This window comes from Dromiciops gliroides, chromosome 3 (genome assembly GCF_019393635.1).
Source record: "Dromiciops gliroides isolate mDroGli1 chromosome 3, mDroGli1.pri, whole genome shotgun sequence".
NCBI lineage: Eukaryota > Metazoa > Chordata > Mammalia > Microbiotheria > Microbiotheriidae > Dromiciops > Dromiciops gliroides.
The window spans coordinates 458,079,008-458,102,924 of NC_057863.1; the positions used below are offsets into that span (position 1 = coordinate 458,079,008).

Below are 23,917 nucleotides of genomic sequence, written 5' to 3' on the forward strand. Positions count from 1 at the left end.
AGTGTGACCATAAATCACTTACCTCTAAGCCTGAGTTTCTGTATTTATAATGTGAGAATAATAGTACTTAGACTACCTACCTCATAGAGATATTGTGAAGGTTAGGATATCTTTAGATTATATGTGTGTGTGTGTGTGTGTGTGTGTGTGTGTGTGTCTATATACATACACAGACATTTTATATATATATATATATATATATATATATATTTAGCTTTTTGCCATCTTTAAGGTAACTATATAAATAGCAACTGTTATGATTATGATAGTGGGACATTCATGCAAAAAGGCTCATGCAGTGGTAAATAGATGACAAAAGTTCAAGTAAGAAATTAGATAAAGAGAAAAATGTGAGAGTCACATACAATGGATAATTAAAACCATGAAAGTAGATAAATTTGTTTTCTAGGGCTTGAGTTTGGAAAAAAGACTAGAAACTTAAGAATAAGCCTTGAATGCACACAGGAAGAAAGACATGAAGAACAAGAACCAGCCATGGAAGCAGAAGAAAGGAATGGTCAGTAATAGATGCTCCCCCGGCCTAGGAATAGGCCCCCAGATTTGGTGACTTTGTGACTGATTGTCGTGTTATGAGAGAGCAGGTATCCCAACATCACATTGAGGGTAAGAGAAAAATGAGGAGTGAGGAAATGGAGACACTGTGGTAATTGCATTCAAGAAATTTGGTAACTAGAAAAGGACAGTAGGTTCAAATGAAGATTCTTGGAGTGGAGGAATAATAACTGTGTCTGAAGCAAAAGTGGAAAAACCTGCGAGGAGGAAGTGATTGGACACTTCAGAGAAGGAAGAGATAATTAAAAAGGAATAAAAATTTGAATCCTCACAAATCAAGATAGCCTTAGAAAAAGAAGAGACACTTCTTTGTCAGACAATAAGAAAAGGGGGAAAGAATGATAGAGGAAAAATAGTGAATTGGAGAGGAGATAAGAGAGAATTTTATGTTTGGCCTTTGTCTTAGCAAAGTAGGCTTGATCATTTATCTAAAACTGGGTGAGGGGTAAGTAGATTTCATGATTTGTAGGAAAGATTTGAAACAGTCCCATTGATTGGCTCTTCTTAAGAACAAGATGCAAAAACAGTTACAGCTTTGACCAAGAGTTTTTTATAGTTAGAAAAATAGCTTGGGTCATTATTCTTTGTGAATCAAAGCTTTAGTAAGTAGAGACTTTTAAAAAATTCCTTTTACAGGGAATTATTTTTAATATGGAATAAAAAAGTAATCTAAAAAATTAATGATCTTCATTTTATCAAGAATGCCTATTTTTTTTTTCAGTCCTCTTCTCCTACTTCATCTCTCCCATTCTTGGTTCCATTGCCTCCAAGCCCTGACTTGATTTCATGGTCTACCTCTTTTGTATTCCACTAGCTACAACCTTAGACTCTCTTGTCTTCTTAACCATCTTATGTTTCTGACTTTTAAAATCCTCATCCTTGGGATACAGTAATGAAATTGAACTGACTCTTATCCATGACAAATTTATGGTGCACTAGCTGTGTGACCCTGGGCAAGTCACTTAACCCCAATTGCCTCACAAAAACAAACAAACAAACAAAAAAAGAAATTTATGGTGCATAATCTCAGTTCAGCCAACAATTCTTCTACTCCAGACTACTTTTTCAATTCCCTAAATCATTCCCCATAGTAATTGCATCAAAACTTATTCTTTTTAAACAAACCCTCAGCCATACTCACATATCCCTACATGGTGTCTTGTCCTTTTTCCTTACCCAGATGAATATTGGCAATTAACATGAAAGGTCCTTCAACTCCCTTTATTTCTTAAAAAATTTAATATCTTTTTGCCTTCTTGTTACAGAATTTCTCTCTATTCCTTCTTGTTTTTGTTTGTTTGTTTTTTTGTTTTGTTTTGTTTTTGGCAGGGCAATGAGGGTTAAGTGACTTGCCCAGGGTCACACAGCTAGTGTCAAGTGTCTGAGGCCGGATTTGAACTCAGGTCCTCCTGAATTCAGGGATGATTCTTTATTCACTGTGCCACCTAACTGCCCCCCTATTCCTTCTTGTTAAGGCTAACTCTTTTACCTGTACCATTGATCCGTTCTTTCCTGCCTCTAATGGGGGGGGGGGATTATTCCAACAAATATTCTTATTCTCTATTCAGTCTTTCTTCCATACTAGCTCCTTCCCATTCCTAAAAACACTAATCTTCCCTGTCCAGGCTCAGTCTTACCTCTCTTCTTTTCTTGATCTCTGATGTCTTTTCTTCCTTACCACATAAGTGCAAATACACAAATATTCTATCACTTGTAGGCAGGACCTATAGCTATGTATGCCCTTGCACGAATGTAATTGGTCATTTTTGGAGTTCACAAAAGGATGTGTAACAATAACATACTTTATAAAGTCATCTTTTTTTCATAATGGAGAACGAAGGTAAATGAATACTACTTAGGAAAAATGCTTAAATAGGGGTATTGTCAGATCTTAGTATGAAAAAAAAATCTGTTTTCTTAGATCCAATCTGTTTCTTTATTTTGATTCATTTAAAATATTTAATTTTATCAGATGGTGAGCATGGCCCCCAATTTTTCCGAATGGCATCATGTGGTCAAGACTGCCAGATCAAACTTTGGGTTACTACACTTGGAGATGTCTTAGGTATGTATGTATGTAGAGTCATATGCAAATAATTATGATGTCTATTTTTATTAATCTTTAAAAAAAACAGTGACCAGGATATTTAAAACTTATTCTAAAACTGTTTTTATAATGTTTGTTAACAAATAAGATCATTTACATCAAAGAGAGCTGTGGTACACCATGAGTGAGGCAAAAAATTTAGATAAAATGTTGTTCTTGCCTTTATAAATGTTACAATGTAGTCAGGGGTTAAGAGAAACCACAGATAACTGCAATACATATTAAATGATAACGTATTAAGTGAGTTTTAAAGGAAAAGATTCCTTCTGAGAGGATCAGAGATTTGCTTGTGTCTACCCCCCAAGTTATGCTGTATTTATGTATTTACTTTTTGGATATTTATTTGTGTATTTGCTATCTCTCCAGATAGGATGTAAGCTCCTCAAGGACAGAGACTCTTTCTTTGTCTTTTTATCTTTGTATCCCTAGCATCTAGCACAGTGCCTGCCATATAGTGGGTACTTAATAAATATTTGTTGATTGAAAGCTTCATTTAGCTTTGAATTGGGCTTTAAAGGATAGACAGAAACTCACCAGATACATAAGGAGGACATTCTAGTAGGCTTAACAAAGTGGCTGGAAAAAAGCATATTACTGGGACCCAGTTGAGTTGTAGAGGTGTATAATATGAGAGGTTAGAAAAGTAGTGTGGTGCCAAGCTTTATGGTGCTTTTGAATGCCTGGAAAAGGAGTTTGAATTTTGGAGGGCAATATAGAGTTTCTTGAGTTTTATTTGTTTTTTACCAGATTAATATACAATGAAAATTATTCGTCACATGCTTTGAAAGCTAAGTTAGAGGAGGGAGAGATTGGAGGCAGGAAAACTTATTGTGGTAATCAAGGCCTTTATCATGGCCTATGCTAATCCATGTTAGCAACAGCCTTTTGTGTGCTTGTCCCACTCTGTCCTACCTTTTCATTGTTCCCTCTACTAAACAGTTTAAGACCTTGGGAGAACTCCAATCTGAGGCTAAACAACTATGGACTTTGAAAACCTCTACCTGAACTTAGTCTTCAATGATTAACAAACCCCTCCCCAGTCATACCTTCCCCATCCTGGTGATTCTGAACATCAATACTCATCATTCAAACCTCATTCTCCATCTCTAGTTGCCTAATCTCATATTTCCATCCACCTCAACCCACATTCTCCACACCTTCTAGTGTCTTGCTTCAAAGCTACTTAAACTTAGATCTTAAAAACTTTTCTGTTCCCACTCCTTCTGCCTGCTGGCTCTGAAGGAGTTAGATATCAGCCACCCTTTTCAGCACTGGCTGTACTTTCCTTCTGACTCAGTAGTTGAGCAGGGGATGTTGAAATACTCCTTCCCCTTCCTCCCACATCATTGCCACTTCCAAGTTCTCCACTTACCTCCATCTTCCCTTTAAGGCCCTTACAATCTGCATCTACCACCCAGGCAAAATCCTGGTAGCTGTTGTCTGTGGATCTCTAGAACACTCCCCTTTCTTCCTCAATGAATTCAATGTCTGGCTTACAGGTTTTTTCTTTCCAACTCTTGCCATCATACTCAAAGATTTCAACATAAATAGTAATACTCCCTCAAACACCCTAACCTCACAGTTCCTTAACTTACTCTTTTCACATCACCTCCTCCTCAACCACACACAAAGATGTTCATCATGCCATCACTCACAAATTCACTACTTCCATGTTCATGAACTCTGAAATTCCCTTATGTGATCACAGTCTATTGTCATTCCACCCCCCAAACCCTAAACCCTGTTGTTTGTCCACACTGTGACCTCCAATCCCTCCACCCTTCAGTTCTTTCTGGGCCCTGGCCTCTGTTCACAACTTTAGACTCACAGCTTCCAGACTCACATCTCCACCTGTCTATAGGATATCTCAAACTTTTAAACTCCTCATGTGAAAAACTGAACTCATCATCTTCCCTCCCCCCACCATCAGCCATTTCTTTTCCCTAATTTACCTATTTCTGTGAAGGGTGCCACCATTCTTCCAGGCATCCAGGCTCACAACATAAATGTCATCCTTCACTCTTCACTCTCTCACCTCTGATGTCCAATCTATTGCCTAGGCCTATTGATTTGACCTATACAACATCACTCAAATATACTTCTTCCTTTCCTCTTCTGCTACCAGAACCCTGGTACAGGCCCTTATCACCTCACACCTAGACTACTGCAATAGTCTTCTGGTTGGCCATCTTCCATTCAGCACAATTTACTAATGTGTTGATTTTAACATACACTGGTTTGATATGTTAGTTATCTCCAATGTGAATAGCTACCAATTGAACAAAACCCTGCTTTTCACACATTAGTAAATTGGAATTAAGCTTTTATTCCCAATTTAAATTGATTGGTTTTAAACACCATTTTTATAGAATAAAGTGTCTTGATTATTTTTATGAGTTTTTCAGTTTTCTTTAAAAATAGGAAATATTTGAAGTAAAATGTTACTTTTTTCTTGTTTTCCCTTTCCTTTCTTTAAAATTGTGTTGATGTGATTTGTTGGTTTTTTCCAACCCATTTATTTCTTGATATACCTTCCCCTGCCTTCTTTGACATAGACAAAGAACTATAACATAGGAAAAATAGTTAAGTTAAAAAAACTAACAAGGGCTCCACTGATATTGCAACATTACAAATATGTAGTTCCCCACCTCTGATCTGAGAGAAAGAAAGTGCTTTTATCATGTGGTTCTTAGGGCCAAGATTAGCCATTACAGTCTCACAGCTGTTATCATTTATTTGTTTACATTACTGTAATTATTCTGTATATTCTTCTTCTGTCTATTTCACATAGCATATTTCCTACACTTCTCTGAATTTTTCATTGTCATCATTTCTTATGTTGCAGTATTTGGTTACATTCATTATAATTTGGCCATTTTTTCTTTTCTTTAAAAAAATCCAATTTTATTTTAGTTTTAGGTTCACATTCACTTCCTCTCAACCCATATCTTCTTCCACCCTGAAACACCTACTGAGAAAGCAAGAAAAAGAAAATCTATTACACATACATATAATCAAGCGAAACAAATTCCCTCACTGGCCACATTAAAAAAAAAAGTTCAATCTGTACTTCAAGTACATCACCCTTTTTAGGGAGTGGGGGCAAGCATGCTTAAAGCAGCATTTATAAATCCTCTGGAATTGTGATTGGTTATTGTTTTATTCAGAATTCCTGAAGCTTTCAAAGTTGCTTATCTTTGCGATATCATTGTGATTATATAAATTGTTCTCCAGGTTCTGCTCACTTGGCTTTGCATCATCATTTCATAATTTGTCTGAAACCATCTCCTCCATCATTTCTGACAGCATAAAAATTCCATCCCATTCACATATCATAATTTGTTCATCTGTTACCAAGTTGATGAACATCCCTTCAGTTTCCAGTTCTTCCACACTACAGAAAGATCCACTGTAAATATGTTTGTATATGTGGGTCCTTTTCTTCTTTTTTTGATCTTTTTGCAGGTATACACCTAATAGTAGTTATCAGTAGATGTTGGTAATTTGGTCACAGTGTTAGACATAATAACAAATTGCTTTTAAGAATCAGCCTTTTCGGGGCAGTTAAATGGCACTGTGGATAAAGCACTGGGCCTGAATTCAGTAGGACCTGAGTTCAAATTCGGCCTCAGACACTTGACACTTATTAGCTGTGTGACCTTGGGCAAGTCACTTGTCCTGCAAAAAACCCAAAAAACAAACAATAAAAAAAAAGAATCAGCTTTTTCTCTCTTAAGGGGGCAACCAGTTTGTTTCCTTTTTTTGCCAAAGAATTGCTATGAATATATGTATATTATACCAATTGGCAACATAGTCATGGAAGGGTTGTAATCTGCATTGGTAAGGAAAGTATTCACTGACTAAATCAGAATCTTTTAAAAGTGAAATATTCCATTCAAGATGATTTTGTGTTTGGGTCATTTGCAAACAAAACTTTATATTGCAAAGTGAAATTTATAACTTAGAAAAAAAAATTTATAAATAGTTTGTTACACATTGATTTGCTTTTTCATATTATTCACAACCTATTTTTCATTATCTCTCTTAAAGGTTTAAAGTATTGTATTGATTACCTATAGAGAAAATTTATTAAGATTAGGTAATTGTCTGTTAGAGAAATCTTTTGTTGGCACCTATTTTTATAAGATTATACTTTAAAATAATCATAGCTTTATTTTAGGTATTTAAAAGAAATAGAGATATACATATGTAGTTAAACAATGAGATTTATGCTTAATAAAAATTTATCAGAATGTTTTAAAGTTTTTTGCTCTCAATAATTTGCATTTAAAATTCTAAATATTATTTTATAGTTTTTCTTACTATGTTAATTACAGGTTTTGAATTGAAGTATAAATGTACACTGAGTGGACACTCTGCTCCGGTTCTGTCTTGTGCTTTTTCTTATGATGGTCAGATGTTAGTTTCAGGGTAAGCTATTTAATTTGGTTTTTGTGATTTAATGATATTTTGAGTTAGGGAAGAATGGCAATATAATAAAGTTGAACTCATTTTTCAAGTTGAAAGCCTGTCCTCTTAGGGAATAACTTAACATAAAGAAATTATTATTTATATGATGAAATAGACTCACTTTTTAAAAAATAGGCTCACTTTTAAATTGTTGCAGTGTGAAATTAATGAACCTTGTTTTCTGAGGTGTTCTCACTTTTTTTGGGGGGGGGGTTGTTTTCTTTAGATTGAAATGGTAGCCTATCCATTATGGTGCTATAATTCCTCCTTTTCTATTTTTCCTATGATGTGAAATGAGGAAATGATAATAGGGAACTCTCTGGAAAATGCTTCAGCTTTTTTCAGTGAAATATGAGGCAGGTTCTCAGTTGAGAAGGTGGCAGGAAGTTTGAAGGGAGAGGAACAAATTTGGAAAAGTTACTGTGGCATTGGGATACTGAATCAATTAAGGAGATATAAAAGGTATACTTTGCAAGGGAGGAGGCCCAGTTAAGATTAATGTGACATAAATTTGTAGTGACCCAGGTAGCAAGATTTCATGATTGCACACACAGCTGCAAATCTGCACCACATAGAGTTTGCAACAATTTAACAAGGTATTGTCAAAGCTATCTTGCTTTGTGTTTTTTACTGTCTTGTCTTCTCTTCAGTGAATTTTTTAATATCCTTCAATAGCCTTTTCTTACTTTTCTTATTTTTAAAATTTTAACCCTAGACCTACTCCACTTCTTTTTTCCCAAGTCCCTTTGCCCCCTAAAAAACTTGAAAGAAAAATAAAATCTTTGTTTCAAATCTACATAATCAAACAAATCACACTGTTCATGTCCAAAAATATGTATCTCATTTAAGCTCATCACTCTGTTAGAAAATAGGTACCATTTTTTGGTCATTGGTTTTATGTAATTGGTCATTACATTGATCAGAGTTCTTAGATCTCTCTTTTTTAAATATTAAAAATTTTTTAATTTATTTTTTATTTATTTGTTGTTAGTGTATAAATTCTTCTCTGGGTTCTACTGATTTTACTCTGCATAAGTTCTTAAAAGTCTTCTCATGTTTAACTATAATTGTCTCTTTTGTCATTTCTTATGGCACAGTTCTGTTACATTACATTCAAACACCATAATTTGTTCAGCCATTTGTACTACTGCATTGAAGCAAGTAAAATAATATCATTATACCTACAGGACATGTTGGTCACAATATTTGTTTTCGATAATTTGTTTTTCCTGCTATGAAACTGTAGTAGAGATGGCATAAAATTGATATGCTTTTTTTGGGGGGGTGGGCATGGCAATGAGGGTTAAGTGACTTGCTCAGGGTCACACAGCTAGTAAGTGTCAAGTGTCTGAGGCCGGATTTGAACTATGGTCCTCCTGAATCCAGGGCCGGTGCCTTATCCACTGCACCACCTAGCTGCCCTTGATATGCTTTTAAAAGGGGAAAAAAGGGGCAGCTAGATGGCACAATGGATAAAGCACCGGCCCTGGATTCAGGAGAACCTGAGTTCAAATCCAGCCTCAGACACTTGACACTTACTGGCTGTGTGACCCTTGGCAAGTCACTTAACCCCAATTGCTTTACCCCCCCCAAAAAAGGGAAAAATAATAAAGTATTTTTGTTTCCTCTTAATATATAAAACTTCATTTATAAAAGACCTTTTTGCCTTTTAGAATGATCTCGAGTGGCTGTTTATTCCATTAAGAACACTCTGTGTGACCACAAGACCAAATTTAGAATCATGTATATAAAAAGAGGAACAAAATGAAAATGCAGAATTATTCACAATCATACATGGCCTACTAAACAATAACTATTTTTGTAACTATTTGTGTCTTCCTTTTGTTATGTTACTTTTCAAGAACTAGAAACTTATTTTTTTAATTGTGTATCACAGATATCTGTTCTAATTATAGCTACTTATTGCAAATTGCAACTAACACATGTTAATCTTTTAATAAATTTATTTTCCATTTTGTAGAGTAATTTTATATTTGGATAGTTGATTATGTAGATTTGCTTCTATACCCTATATTCTGTTATATATTTTCATATTATTTATGTTAGATGTTTTTTCTATTTGAAAGATATGTTTTTGTTTAAACTTCTTTCTCCTACTTATTAAATTGGTGATGTTTTAAATACAAGTTAGGTAAATTTAAAAATTTCCCTATTTATAAAAATATTCACATAAATTGTTCTTTTCTCTTTTTTTAAAGATCTGTGGACAAATCTGTGATTGTATATGAACCTGTAAGTATTTCAGCATCTAGTACTGGTACCTGTGTACATATTAAAAAAATGTTAGGGTATTATCCTTTAAACTTGGTTTATCTAAAAGACAAATAAGATGATAAATTTATTCAGTCTTTTTTTCTGCTTTAGTGTGTGTGTTATAAATACTTTAACTATGGTTTCAAAATTTACAAGACCTGTGACTTCACCAATTTGAGTATTTCTTTTATTGACATAGATCAGAGCTTTTCCAGAGTTTAGTATCCTTTCTTCATGAGTTGCCGTGATCCTGATAAAACAGCAGTTTAACACTTAGTAGCCAGGTTTCTGGTAATAGGCTTCTTTGAACTTCACTAATCTAGTCTAGCTGTCAAATGATTTTCCTTAATCACACATCTGACCATGTCCCAACCCTACTCAGTAAACTCTAGAGCTTTTCTCTCACCTATAGGATCAAATATAAATTCCTTTGCTCAGCATTTAAGTATTGTAAATTAGTTGACATAATGTTTAACTGGTGTTAATTAATTTCCACAAGAATACCAGAAGAGCCCAGAAAACACCCTAGTCAGCAAATATCAGCAAAAAAGATTTTAACAACTTGTTTTCTTTATGAAGGCATGTGGCACCACTACACTTGGACCCTAATATCACTGTCCAAGATGTATGTATCAAGAAGGTAGACATGGTACTAAAGTGAACAAAGAGGAGAGAAAGCAGCAGTGTTGGATGAAGTATGTATAGAAATCACTAGAGATGATATAGCTGTGAGGTCATTAAGGGACTGATATGCTAAATATCTTAATGAGGAGGAGATGCCAAAGCCAAGGGGGAAAAATTTCAGGCCTTCTTAGTACCTCAAAAGGTGATGAAGAAAACACCAATGACTATCAACCTTTGAGCCTGTTATCCTTTCTATGAAAAGTCTTTGAGGGGGCAGCTAGGTGGCACAGTGGATAAAGCACCAGCCCTGGATTCAGGAGTACCTGAGTTCAAATCTGGCCTCAGACGCTTGACACTTACTAGCTGTGTGACCCTGGGAAAGTCACTACCCCTAACCCCACTGCCCTGAAAAAAAAAACCACAAAAACAAGCAAACAAAAAGACTTTGGGGGTCACCAGTGCATCAAGTGAGGGCATCTTCAATGAGGGTATTAGTAGGGAGCAAGAAGGCTTTTACAAGCAACATTCATCAATGGATCACACCTTTACCATTTCATAGTCATCTGAAAGATGTAGAGAATATAAGATCCCATTGTGTTTGCTGATTATTTATTACAGAAAAGCTTTTGCTTTGGTACACCAAATTGCTGCCTTATGACAAGATACATGCTTTCCTCACCATCACCTCTTAGACTCCCTTGTTTCTTTCCTTGCTTCGCTCAGCTGCTTCCTTTTGTATGAAGCCTTTCCTATCCTTCCAATTGCCTGTACCTTACCCTGAAAATTGTCTTATATTTGTTCTCTGTATATTGACATAACATTGATAGGAGTAATTATATAATAATCTATATGTACATGTTGCTTCCCCTCAATGAAATGTAAGGTCCTCCAGGGTGGAGGCATCTTCACTTTTGTCTTTGTATCCCCACATTTTCACAGTGTCTGGCACATAGCAGATGCAAAAATGCCTTTTGATTTATTGCACAGCCTTTTGCTAGACCTTTTGTGTAGCACAGCCTGACAAGAATTTGCTCTCCACTGGCATAGCTTTTGAGTACCTTTATACTAGGATAAAGCATCAAAATAGAACTCATCTTTGTTGTTGAGTTGTTTTAGTCGTATCTGACTCTTTGTGACCCTATTTGGGGTTTTCTTGGCAAAGATACTGGAGTGGTTTGCTATTTTCTTCTCCTGCTCATTTTACAGATTAGGAATTGAGACAAACAGGGTTAAGTGACTTGCCCAGGGTCATGTGACTTGCCCAGGATCATACAGCTAATAAGTCTGTCTGAGGCCAGATTTGAACTCAGATCCTCCTGCCTCCAGGGCCAGTATTCTGCCCCTTGTTTTTACATGCACCATAATTGTTTGAGGTCATTCTCTTAAATATTTTAATATATATATTTGGGGGTGGGGTGGGCAATGAAGGTTAAGTGACTTGCCCAGGGTCACACAGCTAGTAAGTGTTACGTGTCTGAGGCCAGATTTGAACTCAGGTCCTCCTGACTCCAGGGCCAGTGCTCTATCCACTGTACCACCTAGCTGCCCCTAATATATAATTTTTAAATTAGGCAAGACAGTCTGATATAGTGAAAAGAACACTGGATTATATAATTCAGAAGACCTAGGGTGACATCCCAGTTTTGCTTCTTAATAACTGTTACCTTTGGAAATTACTTTACCTTTCAGGACCTCAGATTGTTTATCTGTAAAATGGAATATAGGTGGACTAGATGATCCATAAGATCTTTTCTAGCTCTAACTCTATAATAAATACCTCAGAGTACCATAGGAAGATGTAGATGTAAGGAGCTACAATCCAAGGAGTCACTTAAAACATTTTATAGCAGTCAGATACAGGTAATGTAAGCCATAGGTAAGTGATAAAGAGATCTTGTACCTTCAAATAATAGTGAGAGCACCTCTGTTATTATACTTTGTGTTACATATGATTGCTGAATTATAAAGATAACACTCAGACATAGTAAGAATAATATAACCATGCCAAATCTTAATTTTCTTTGGGAATTAAAATCATGAGTAACTGAAACTCATGGATGAGGAATCCAGTATAACTGGACCTTCATTCCCTATTGGCTAATGACTAGAGGCAAAATTGGATTGGAAAGATAAGGCTAGTGTATAGAAGGATTTAGAGTGCTGAGCTTGAGTCAGTAAACCAAAAGGAGGATTTTGTGTACCTTGAAGCAGAGGAATGACTTCATGAAAATAGTACTTTAGGAAAATAAGTGTAGAGATCATAGGATCATAGATGCAGAGAAAAAAAGGTACCTGAAATATGTCAAGTCCAAACCTGTCATTTTTAGTAACTTGTTCATGGTCATCATCAAGTAAGTAGGCTTTGAATTCAGATTTCCTGGCTCCAAATCTGGCGCTTTTACCCAACATATCAAGCTACCCCTCCAACTCTACATTCTCCCCTTTATTCATTAGTATTTTTGTACAATGAGATTCATTCCATCATTCAGGAAATACTTATTGAGCATATTATACATAAGCTAATGAACAGCACAGTAGTTGATACAAAAGGAACAAGATAGAGCCCCTAGTCCTGAAATAATGTCAGTAGATATTTTGTTCTCTGAGGAGCAAAGGACTGCAATCAACTTCAAATTATCTTTGGTCACAGAGAAAATCAATCTTTTGAAAAAGGCTGGTCTTGGGTGTGTAGGATGTGGTTTGAATTAGAATGAAAAAGTACTAAAGTGGGCTTAGAGCTTTATGGAGCTACTAATGAATTTGAGGATAACATTCCAAAAATGGTAGAGAAATCATAATGCCAAATTCCCTCACATCCTCTCTTTTACTTTTTTAAACCATGCAGGGTCCTCACCTGTTCTCTTTTCCTTCTTTAGATTTCTAGCAGTTTAACTGCTCTTTCTGTCAAAGTAAATCTGAACACCTTTTTCCCTCCTTCTTATTTCTTCTTGTCTTCTCACTGGCCACAAGCTGGCTCCTCTCTCTCATACTTTGTTAATCTGGTGCTTTCTTCTACTGACTTTCCCCCTCATTTATAGATTGACAATGTTCAGGTCTCCCAAGGATTTAAAAAAAAAAACTCCCTTTGACCCAGATTTCTCCTTCAATTCTACTTTCTCTCACCCTATCCTTTTCTGCTAAACTTTTAAAAAGAATTCATATTGTACAGTCTGCATCCATTCTCTATTCCTGACTTGATTGATACATAACTGTTTTTAAAATGTCTTCCTTCACCACCACTGTATTGAAACATATCCAAAGCTATTAATGCAAGTATTACTAGCAAGTCTAATGGCCTTCTTTCAGACATTATCATCCTTGTTCTTTCTTCAGCATTTAACACTGTTGACAGTGCTCTCCTTGATGACAAAACAGAGCAGCATTTATTTAACAAGAATGAACTTTAAAAGAAAAATACAAACAGGATCCGTAGGATCAAGAGAAAGAAAATAAAATGGGGAAAGGGAAATTATACAACCTGAATAGCACCGCTGCCCAGGAATCAGCTGAGAATACACAGCAGCGTCCTGTCGCCTTCCAGTTTCCAGCTAGAATGGCGAATCTCTTCCCCTTCTTCCCAGCAGACCCCACACAGCCCCAGCCAATGGGATGGCCACTCTGACAGTCACATGACTGCCCTCACTAGGCTTCTAATCATTATAATTTTGCCAGGCCCATGTAGGCATCTGTGACAGCTACAACCAGTGGGTGGAGCACTGTGCTGTTTGCAAAGCTCCAGAGGCCAGTTCGTGTGCTGAGGGGTTTTTTTGTTTTTTGTTTTTGTTAAATTCTAGCCAAAAGATGGGGTCATAAAAACCTCAAATAACAATTAATTCTTTACAAAATCTATTTCTTTTGATGTCACTATATTTCATTCACTCTTCTCAAAACCTAGAGTCAAACTTAACTCTATCCTCTTTTTCATTGCTCACATCCAGTCCATTGGTAAGTTCTATTGATTCTGTTTCTATAATATTTTTTTAATCCTTTCTCTCTTTTTCATTTCCACTGCAAATACCTTTCAGGTACTTATTACCTGTCTCCTAGACCATGGTGTCAAACCCAAATAGAAACAACTGCCATTAAACCAGATATAACAGTCCCTATAGGTGCATATTGACTTAAAACATCTCATATTAACATCTTTTTATCATATTTTTATTAATTTTGTTAAATATTTCCCAAATACCTTTGAATCTGTTTTGTGCCCTACTCAGGACTGATGAGTACCATGTATTTGGCACCTATCTTAGACTATGTCATTAACAGTAACTTAACATTTTAAGATTTACAAAATGTTCTCGCAATAACCCAGAGTGAGGGAGATAGTGTATTATTGTTCATACTTTACAGATGAGGAAACTGAGGCTCAGAGAGTTTGGTATTTGTCCAAGGCGATACAACTACTTGTCCTAGCTCAATAATCCAACTAGATGTTCTCTTGCTGTCTCTTCAGTTATCATGGGTTTTAGTTCCCTGGTGATTAGTTTTATTCCCTTTTTCCTAGTCTGAAAGTAATTTTCCTTAGTATAAAAAAATCAAATCAAAATAGGAAATTAGTAATGCCATTCTTCATCATTGTCTCATCCATTACAAGTAGTGATTCTGTCCTTTAATATTCCTCTTGGCTCTGGCCTAGCATGTACTACCACCACCTTTCATTATCAGCCTTTTCTAGTTATGAAATTTTCCATTCTTGCTTGACCATGCCACTTGTTAAATAAATTTTCAGTTACCTTTCTTTGTTTCATATTCTCCTAAATAACTTTGTTTTTGTTTTTAATCAGTGTGGCATAATAGAAAGAATGCTGTACTTTGAAACAGAAGAGCTATAAGTTTAAATCTGGTCTATATAATTATATTAGCTTATAACCTTAAACTCATGTTGACATTGCTATGTTGGCATATGAAATGACGGTACAGGTCACTAAAATTAAGGAGATAAGGAGACATGAAATCAAAGGATCTGATGGGTCTTGGTGATCAATAAACAGAAATGATGATGTTGATGATATTAGCTAACAATTATTGTCTCATTTGATCCTCACAACAACCCAGAGGGGCAGGTGTTATTATTATCCCCATTTTACAGATGAGGAAACTGAGGTTAATTGACTTGCCTAGTGTCACATAGCTATTAGGTATCAGAGGCCAGATTTTAACTCAGGGCTTCCTGACTCCAGGACCAGTGATCTATCTACTTTGCAATCTAAATGTCTTAGAAGATGTTAATTTTGGAAGAATATACAGACAACTAGCAAATTTTATTATTGGGGCCTACTATTTCATTATTTTTTAAATTGATTTTCTTAAATATTATTAATATCAGTGATAGATGCCATATAGAACACAGACATAATTTATGTTCAGTGAACTTAAATTCAGAAAAAAATATTTAACAAATTTCTTCTTGACTCTACAAACAAAAAGACTGTTTTCTCTGTTTTTCAGAATACTGGGAGCATACTTCACACTTTGACTCAACATACCAGGTGTGGCCTTAAGATCACTTTTTATAAATATTATTCAAGAAAAATTCTTATTTAGAAAACATAATATTCCCTAGTTCTTTTTCTTTCCTAGGTATGTTACAACCTGTGCCTTTGCACCCAATATTCTTTTACTTGCTACTGGGTCAATGGACAAAACAGTGAGCATCTGGCAATTTGAGCTGAAAGCACATTGTCAAGGTTAGTAGGGATATTATCAGTAACCCAGCTCACCCCTTTCAGCATTTACTTTGGGAACATAGTAAATCTTGTGACAAGTTGTTCAAATTGCTTTCCTTAACATAAAGCATGAATCACAGATTCATTATAATTCTTAAAATCCTTTCAGAGAGGTCATGTTAATAGCAGAGGTATATTAAAACTGTAGCAAAGTGCCTTTGGTATCTGATTCTTTGTGTGTTTGTCCAAGTATTCTCTCACAATCTCAATCTCCATAATTTTTATAGAATTCTCTGTTTATGACTAATCAGTTTACTCAGAGAAGAGGAATAAATATATTTTCTTGACTTCATCTTGGCTGCTCTAGGCTCCTTTTTTTTTTTTTTTGTCAGATGTGCAGACCTCCAAACTGATATACAGACAACAGGGCAAATAGAATACCTTTGTTCAGTCTTAAAATAGAAGAGAAAATGCATGTGTCAGACAAAAGAGAAAAAGCGCAAGGAAAAATATTTCATTTTGAATCTTCTGAAAGTATAAAATAATAGAATGAAAAATTAAGGAAATCTAAGTAACTTTGTGAAGTAAATAAAAATTTTTAAGGAAATGCATTTTAAATTATGTGTATTTTATTTATTTTGTTCCTTGTGGTTTCTCAAGCAGGTAGGCCAGAAGATGAACCAAAGCAATTTATTGAAGATTGGTCAGAGGAAGAAGTTTCATTATGGCTTTGTGCACAAGGTTTAAAAGACCTTGTTAGTATTTTCAAGATGAATAACATTGATGGTAAAGAACTGTTGAATCTTACGAAAGAAAGTCTGACTGATGATTTAAAAATTGGTAAGATTTAATAAAAGAGACAGTTTTCTATAAGGGAAGAATATGTTTAAGTACTTTCTGGAAAGTTGTATTCAATTGTATCAAAGTGTTTTTCTCTAGATATGCTAACACATATACTACTATTGTATTTATACAAAAAAAAATCAGTTGTTGCTTACATATTGAAATTTGTAATAACACCATTAAGAACTAACTAAAATTACAAATAAGAAAGAATATTTAAACCTAATTATGGTACAACCCCTAAGCAGTATAATTGGTATGTCAATGGGTAAAACAATTTAATGAGTCTATACAGGAATCTCAAAAATAGACTCATTATAGTAAGGAGACCTTTCTTTATCCCTAGTCAGGCTAGGCAAGGGCCAACTGGAAAAACTCTAATTACTGAGGGATTGTTAGCTTTGACTGCATTATTATGCATCATATAAGCACTCATCTGCAGTACATATGTTTTGAATTGCTTTTCTAGTAGTGGAAACTAATGATCAGTAGCACACATCTGTAAGTCAATTGGCTTTTATGATCTTGGAAGTATGATCTATTGTTGCAAGAAAAATCGAAACTGTGAGTTTTGTCTGATGGTCCTGATGCTCAGATCTGATGTTTTGACCAAACACGGTTCAGTTACCTAATATATACATATTATAGAGTAGAACTTCAATTAATCAGAATTCCTGGTCAAAAGGGAACTTTGGTTAATCAGAAAATTCTGTTGTGGAAAATTTTATTAGAATATACTAGTATACTTTCTTGCCTCATTAATTAGAAAATTATGAATATAATTAAGTGTTTGATGATTAAGGGTCTTGCAATTCATTATTTTTATAATGTAAATATCTGGAAGATGTATTAACCTCATTCTGCTATCCTCAGGTGAAAGTCACAATCAGGCACATTTTGTTTTGGTTTTGTTTTTTGTTTTGTTTTTTTTTAGTGAGGCAATTGGGGTTAAGTGACTTGCCCAGGGTCACACAGCTGGTAAGTGTTAAGTGTCTGAGGTCGGATTTGAACTCAGGTACTCCTGACTCCAGGGCCGGTGCTCTATCTACTGCGCCACCTAGCTGCCCCTAATCAGGCACATTTTGATTCACTTCTGTCCAGAACTGAATGAGCCCCTTTCATTATATAATTTTTTTTTTTAACAAGCAACTACGCTTTAGGATAATGTAGAAAGGGATTAAAGCTTTAGTTAGGGTTGAGCTGTATGGCTTCTGAGGTCCCTTCTAACTTTAGGATTTCTTATTTTATAATATTATAACTTCAAGGTATCAGTGATTTGGACTGACTCCAGGATATACCCTGGAGCTTCATTTTTGGTCTCTGATATCTTAATTTACTATTTGCCTCTCCCTCCTAAAAATACAGTATATAGTCTTGTTAGTTGAGGATTCTAAATATGTGGGTCCTAAATTATAAGACTTATACTGCCCCATAACAAGCCATTAATGTTACCATGTGAAATAAAATTATTTTGCAAGAAAAAGTAATCATTTCCAATTAGTATAAGATAGTTAAAAACAGAACAGTAAAAATTTCTAATAAAAAGATGGACATGGGGCAGCTAGATGGCATAGTGGATAAAGCACTGGCCTTGGATTCAGGAGGACCTGAGTTCAAATCCGGCCTCAGACACTTGACACTAGCTATGTGCCTCTGGGCAAGTCACTTAACCCTCACTGCCCTGAAAAAAAAAAAAAAAGGACATGCCCTACCCTTTAACAAGCAAAAAAAAATTCTAATGAAAATAAGTTAATTTTTTTAGCATGAACTAAAACTGAGGTTCAGATCTGACACATAATAATTTCATTTGAAAGTACAATGAATTGGGTTTTGCCATTATCAGACGTAAGCAAAAAATTGAGCAATATCTGATTAATACCTTGACTTTGTAGTTGTCTCATTGAAGAAAATTGGAGAAAAATGCATATTTTGTCTGAAAAGTTTCAGTAAATATATGACTTTTCATTTGTTGTCAAAGCCCAGGAATTTAGCATGCTCAGCAGATTTAATACATTAAATTACTAAGTTAAGTAGAATAAGGATTTTATTTTCCTACAATATTTTGGAAATCTTGAAAAGTTCATGGATTTTATTTTCCTACAATATTTTGGAAATCTTGAAAAGTTCATAAGTGACTAAACTTTAATCTTCCACAGGTGCTATTTTAAGCTGTAGTGAAATTCTATTAGTGCTTGAGTTTTCAGAAAACTAAATAAGACACTGCAGGAAAATGTACTAATAGGGTCTAAGATTGTGTCTAAGCATTGAAAAAATGTGCTACACAGCAAAATGTGATAATGAGGAATATGCTAATGAGATTTCACTTTATAATCTTCAGATGCAGAAGTATTTTACATTTTTCCTTTGTGGCAGAACAGATAAAACAGCCTCTGCATCAATGTGACTAGATTTGAATTCCATTTTATACTCTTCATATGAAGAAAGCTTATTAATTGTGCACCAAAGTAGAATGCACTGGACTGTTAAAAACCAGACTAGCATATCTGTTGTGCTTGACACTTAAAATAGAGTATTTTTAAATGAGTTGAACAACCTGGATGTTAGATTTTTTATTTGAAAGAGAATTTTATAGGTTATATATTAAGGAGCTGCTGCTAACTCATACACCTGTTGGAAGAGAATGTTTTTAGCTAAGCAGAGGCATTGGTTTCTTTCTGGGGTGGTGCTTTTCTTGTCAGTGGAAAAGACCTTGCTTCAGGTGCTGCTGCCACTTGGAGGCTCCTGCTAAATTAGTTGTGGGATAGTTCCTCATTACTCCTACATTTTGGCATGTAATGGAGAATGTCCATGCAGATATCATTTATGTATTATATGTATTTTAAATAATTTACAGATACTTTTCATATTTATGGAAGTCTACCTGGAAGAGACACTATAAGTCAAAATGGCATAAAATTGATTTCCCATTGAAACACAAAATCATGTCTTGAACAATTTTTTTTTTTGTTTTGTTTTGTTTTTAGTGAGGCAATTGGGGTTAAGTGACTTGCCCAGGGTCACACAGCTAGTAAGTGTTAAATGTCTGAGGCCAGATTTGAACTCAGGTACTCCTGAATCCAGGGCCAGTGCTCTATCCACTGAGCCACCTAGCTGCCCCTTGAACAATTTTTTAAAGAAAAATAACCATAAATATAATTTAAAAGAAAATATACATTACATAAAATTATTTTGAATCATATAAAGCTTTCTAAGTAGCATAAAAATCAAACAGGGCAATGTAATAGATCATTTATAATTTTAAATATTATGTGGTGTTAATACACTGTACAACATTCTTACTTTCAGAATTCATTTTCTACTACCACATTAAATAAAGGTAAATTATTATCTTCATCAGAGAAATCAAATTCTAGAGAGATTCTTTTGGGAAGTTTGACAGGAGTGTTTGAACAGACTTTGGGAAGACTTTATGGCCACTTCATAGCTTTTTCAAGCAATTGATACAAATTTAAATTTCCCTGTAGTAAGTAAGCATAAGATGATGGTAAAAATCAAAGTTTCTGGTCTTCGTGACATTTGAGAGATAGCATCCATTTTCAGAACTGCCTGTTTTAACAAGTTTTGGTGCTGCTTCCTGTAAGCATAAAATTGTAGTAGATCACAGACTTTTCCATTCTTTCCTTTCTTATCTTTTCTCCAGGCCTTTGCGCATGGTGCACCTCAGGCCTGAAATGTACTTCCTTACAATATCTGCTTCTTATAGTCTTTAGTTTGATCACTTTCTACATGAAGCCTCCTCACTTTCCTGTCCCAAATCCCAGTACCTTCCCTGCCATAAATTATCTTGTATTTATTTTAATATATTTATACAAAGTCTGCACATCTTCTTAATGGAATATAGGTTCTTTGGGAACAGAGATTGTTTCTTTGTTTCCCCAGCTCCAGATGTAGTGTGGGATACATTTTTACTTGATGGATAGATTCTTCACGCATGCATCAAGTGTTCACTTTTCTTTGTTCTTGGAAAAATTCAGGTTTTGATAATGATCTTTCTGTGTCCTCTGCTTTTATTTCTCTGAGCTTATGGAGATAGAACTATTTTCAGGGGAGTTTTTTTTTTTTGCACTCAACTCTGTGACAAGATGTTTTACATGATTTAGAATATTGCTGTCAGAGTAGATTCCACTTAGTCCAAGTACAACTTTGTTTTCGTTGTTTGTTCTCTGAAGGCTTGTCTTGAAAGTAGATAGACCTTTTCAATTTATTTAACAGCCAATATTGTCTGGTATCTTAACTAAAGGTAATTAGTTGAGTATCACCAAAAAGATGTTTGCTTTTGTTGCTTTTAGATAGTTTATTATTCTGATAATTTTTTCAGTATTATACTCTTATGTATATTTTACATTTCCATTGACTTTTAAAAAGCCCCCTGAGAATCATTATTTAGTAGAGTAGAAAGAGCCCTGTTTCTGTCTTCAGAGGATCTGAGTGAAAAATCCAACCTGTGACACTGCCTTTATGACCTCGGGCAAGTTATATAGCTTCCCTAGCCCTCAGTTTCATCATCTTTAATATTATGTGGTTGAACATGGCTTCTAAGGTCCCTTCTAGCTCAATATCTATGCTCTAATTTCACCCAAAGCTTTGGAAAAAAATGTCAACGCTTTTCTCTCTGGTCTATGAAAAGAATAGGAGAATGTTTTCTCATTGATGGCTGATGCACAAAGACAGTATTAGCTATATGTAAAAACAGTATGCCTGTTATATTTTTTCTTTCCATAAGACTAATTGTTGAATCAGTAAAAGTTTCATGTACCAAACTGAACTGGAAAGTAATAGGCTTCATTACTTTGGTCATCTGGAGTAACCAAACCCTAAACCAAGAAATCTTTAAATTAAGAAATAGAGTATCATACCACTGGCTTCTGAGGCAGCTTACATATAAGCTTATTCGTAAAAGTTCCTCAAAAATAAGTAAAGTACTTAGAAATAAACAACATGAAAAATTGATCTCTTAGAATAGTTTTCTTTTTTACCCTCCTCATTCTGAATCTTCTCTAGATTAAATTTCATTCCACTCTATATGGACCTCCATATTGTGTGACCAAGCTAGAAATAATTCGCTGCTGGAACATATATATGTTTTAACTCTTACACTTGCATGACACCAATCAATCATTCATTCTATGCCAGTCACTGTGAGGGTGCTGGGAATATAAAGGTAAAAATGTCACAATTTCTACCCTCTAGAAGCTCACATTGTATGCATGAGTAAACAGAAAAGATATATAAAGTAAATATGACTGTTTTGGTGGGGAGAAGGGGAAGTAGTAAGTAGCACCTTGGAAGATCAAGAAAGGCATCCTGTCATAAGAGGCATGAGCTGACCTTTGAGGGAAGCTAGGAATTCTAAGTGAGGTGAAAATGAAACACAGTCTGTGATGGAATTTATTTTATTTTATTATTATTATTTTTATTTAGTTATTTAGTTAATTAGTTATTTTGCGGGGCAGTGAGGGTTAAGTGACTTGCCCAGAGTCACACAGCTAGTAAGTGTCAAGTATCTGATGTCGGATTTGAATTCAGATCCTCCTGAATCCAGGGCCGGTGCTTTATCCACTGCGCCACCTAGCTGCCCCAATGAGATGGAATTTGATATGTGAAAAACTACCATTTTTTGGCTCACTACTCCTATGCCAGTAGTCATCCATGGGATTCAGCCTGGTCAAACCTAGAAAAACCTCCTTTCTCTGACAAAGGAGAAGGCTAGATGAAATGCTATAGTTATGTGCTTTGGACAGAATGGGGCAAGAGAAGAGGAGCACTTGAGTGTACCAGAGATAGAATGTGCTAACTACAACTTCTTTTGTTGGGAGGGGAAATCCAAAAATCAGAGGAAATTTTCAAATTTTTTACTCCTCTCTCTTGTAGCACATGTTCCCTATAGCTAAGACTCAGAGTTCAGCCTGATAATATTCATTAGTAATTAAGCTATGATATAGTTCTGGGGTTTTAGTGGCCAGCCTAGAAACTTAAACACTCCAGGATATCATTTCTATTTAAAAAATAGTTTCTTTTTTCTACAGAGTTGACTTACAAGTGAACTTTTGGAATACAACTTGTTTTTAAGTTGGCTGCCTCCCTAGCTTCCCTGGATATTTTTGAGACTTGACTAAAATCTGACTTTTTTTTTTCTATTACAAGGGTATTTTTTGTTTTCTTTTTATATTAAAATAAATTTTTTCAATTATAATTTATTTTCTCTTTTTCTCATCATTCCTCCCAAATACCAGCCCAAGTCCTTGTCTTTAAAATTACCTTCCATTTACACTGTGTATAGCTTGTCATGTACACAGTTATTTGCATGTTGTGTTCCTCCATTAAAATGTGACTTATTTGAGGGCAGGGATAATATCTTTGTCTCACTAACATTTAGACTAGTGCCTGGCATATAGTAAATGCTTAATAAGTACTTGTTGAAAGTAGTGGTATATGGTTGTAATGTCTCATTTTTATATATAAGTTTGAATTTTAGTAAGTCTCTTTAAAACCAAAGAAGGAAAGAATAGCTCAGACTTTTATATAGGATAATTTTCCTCTTGAGACTAACTAATGACAGAGAATCCAAGGAATTTTATGGAGTCATAAAGCCATAGAAGTAGTTTCAAATAGTGTCATGCTCCATGAAGAAATTCTTTATTTTTTCTTCTGGTGCTTCATTTTAAATATTCTAAGGTTTTAACTCAGGGCTCTGTTAAGAGAATTTCATAGCCAACATTAACAGTTTGCTAATTTATTTTCATTATTTTCTAGGTTTGATTTAATTTAGGGGCTTATATTTTTTATGGAGATTACTTTACTTCTTGACCCTTCCCCTCCATTTTTACCCCATTTATCTCCCTCCCACCTTGAAAATTCTACAGATCTAGCTGACAGTATTTTTTTTAACTTTTTTCCCTCCTAGTTAGCAACAGTAAAACCTACTTTTATAAAGAAAAAAGTGGCAAAGTCAACAAACTGTCCTGTTCACACTTTTCTTCCATACTTTGTGATCACACTGTATAACAGATCAATGATCAGTGTAGATATTCGTGTAAAATATTATGAAATCTATATACATTATACTGCTATATTGTATTTGGAATTTTCAGAGTGAGGCCAACACTTTTAAATCTTGATAACCATATTTGGGAAATGTTTAGTTTTACAAATAAACAGAATTGAATTATTCTATTTTTTGTTGTATATTCTTTGAACCAACTTGAAATTTTAGGAACTTTTAAAATCTAAGACACTTTTAAGAATAAAATCTTCTAACAGCCATTCATTCTCTACTTCAAACTTACTTTAAGCAAACAAAAACAGACTTTGAAAATACATTAAAATGTTATTTCTT

The 23,917-nt window shown here is 34.7% G+C and overlaps 1 protein-coding gene across 2 annotated transcripts in view; it reads left to right on the forward strand.

Moving 5' to 3' along the window:
* Positions 1 to 490: 490 nt before the first annotated feature.
* The window catches only part of WDSUB1 (WD repeat, sterile alpha motif and U-box domain containing 1), a 47,708-nt gene continuing 24,281 nt past the window's right edge, over positions 491 to 23,917 (forward strand). Inside the window, exons 1-7 of one of the 2 annotated variants that reach the window (XM_043995673.1) lie at positions 491 to 517; positions 2,546 to 2,638; positions 7,018 to 7,111; positions 9,370 to 9,403; positions 15,500 to 15,540; positions 15,632 to 15,738; positions 16,378 to 16,557. In XM_043995673.1, coding sequence (XP_043851608.1) covers positions 496 to 517; positions 2,546 to 2,638; positions 7,018 to 7,111; positions 9,370 to 9,403; positions 15,500 to 15,540; positions 15,632 to 15,738; positions 16,378 to 16,557 — 571 coding nt within the window. In that variant the 5' untranslated portion in view covers positions 491 to 495. The remainder of the gene's footprint in view (positions 518 to 2,545; positions 2,639 to 7,017; positions 7,112 to 9,369; positions 9,404 to 15,499; positions 15,541 to 15,631; positions 15,739 to 16,377; positions 16,558 to 23,917) is intronic. The other variant, XM_043995674.1, reaches the window with a different exon arrangement.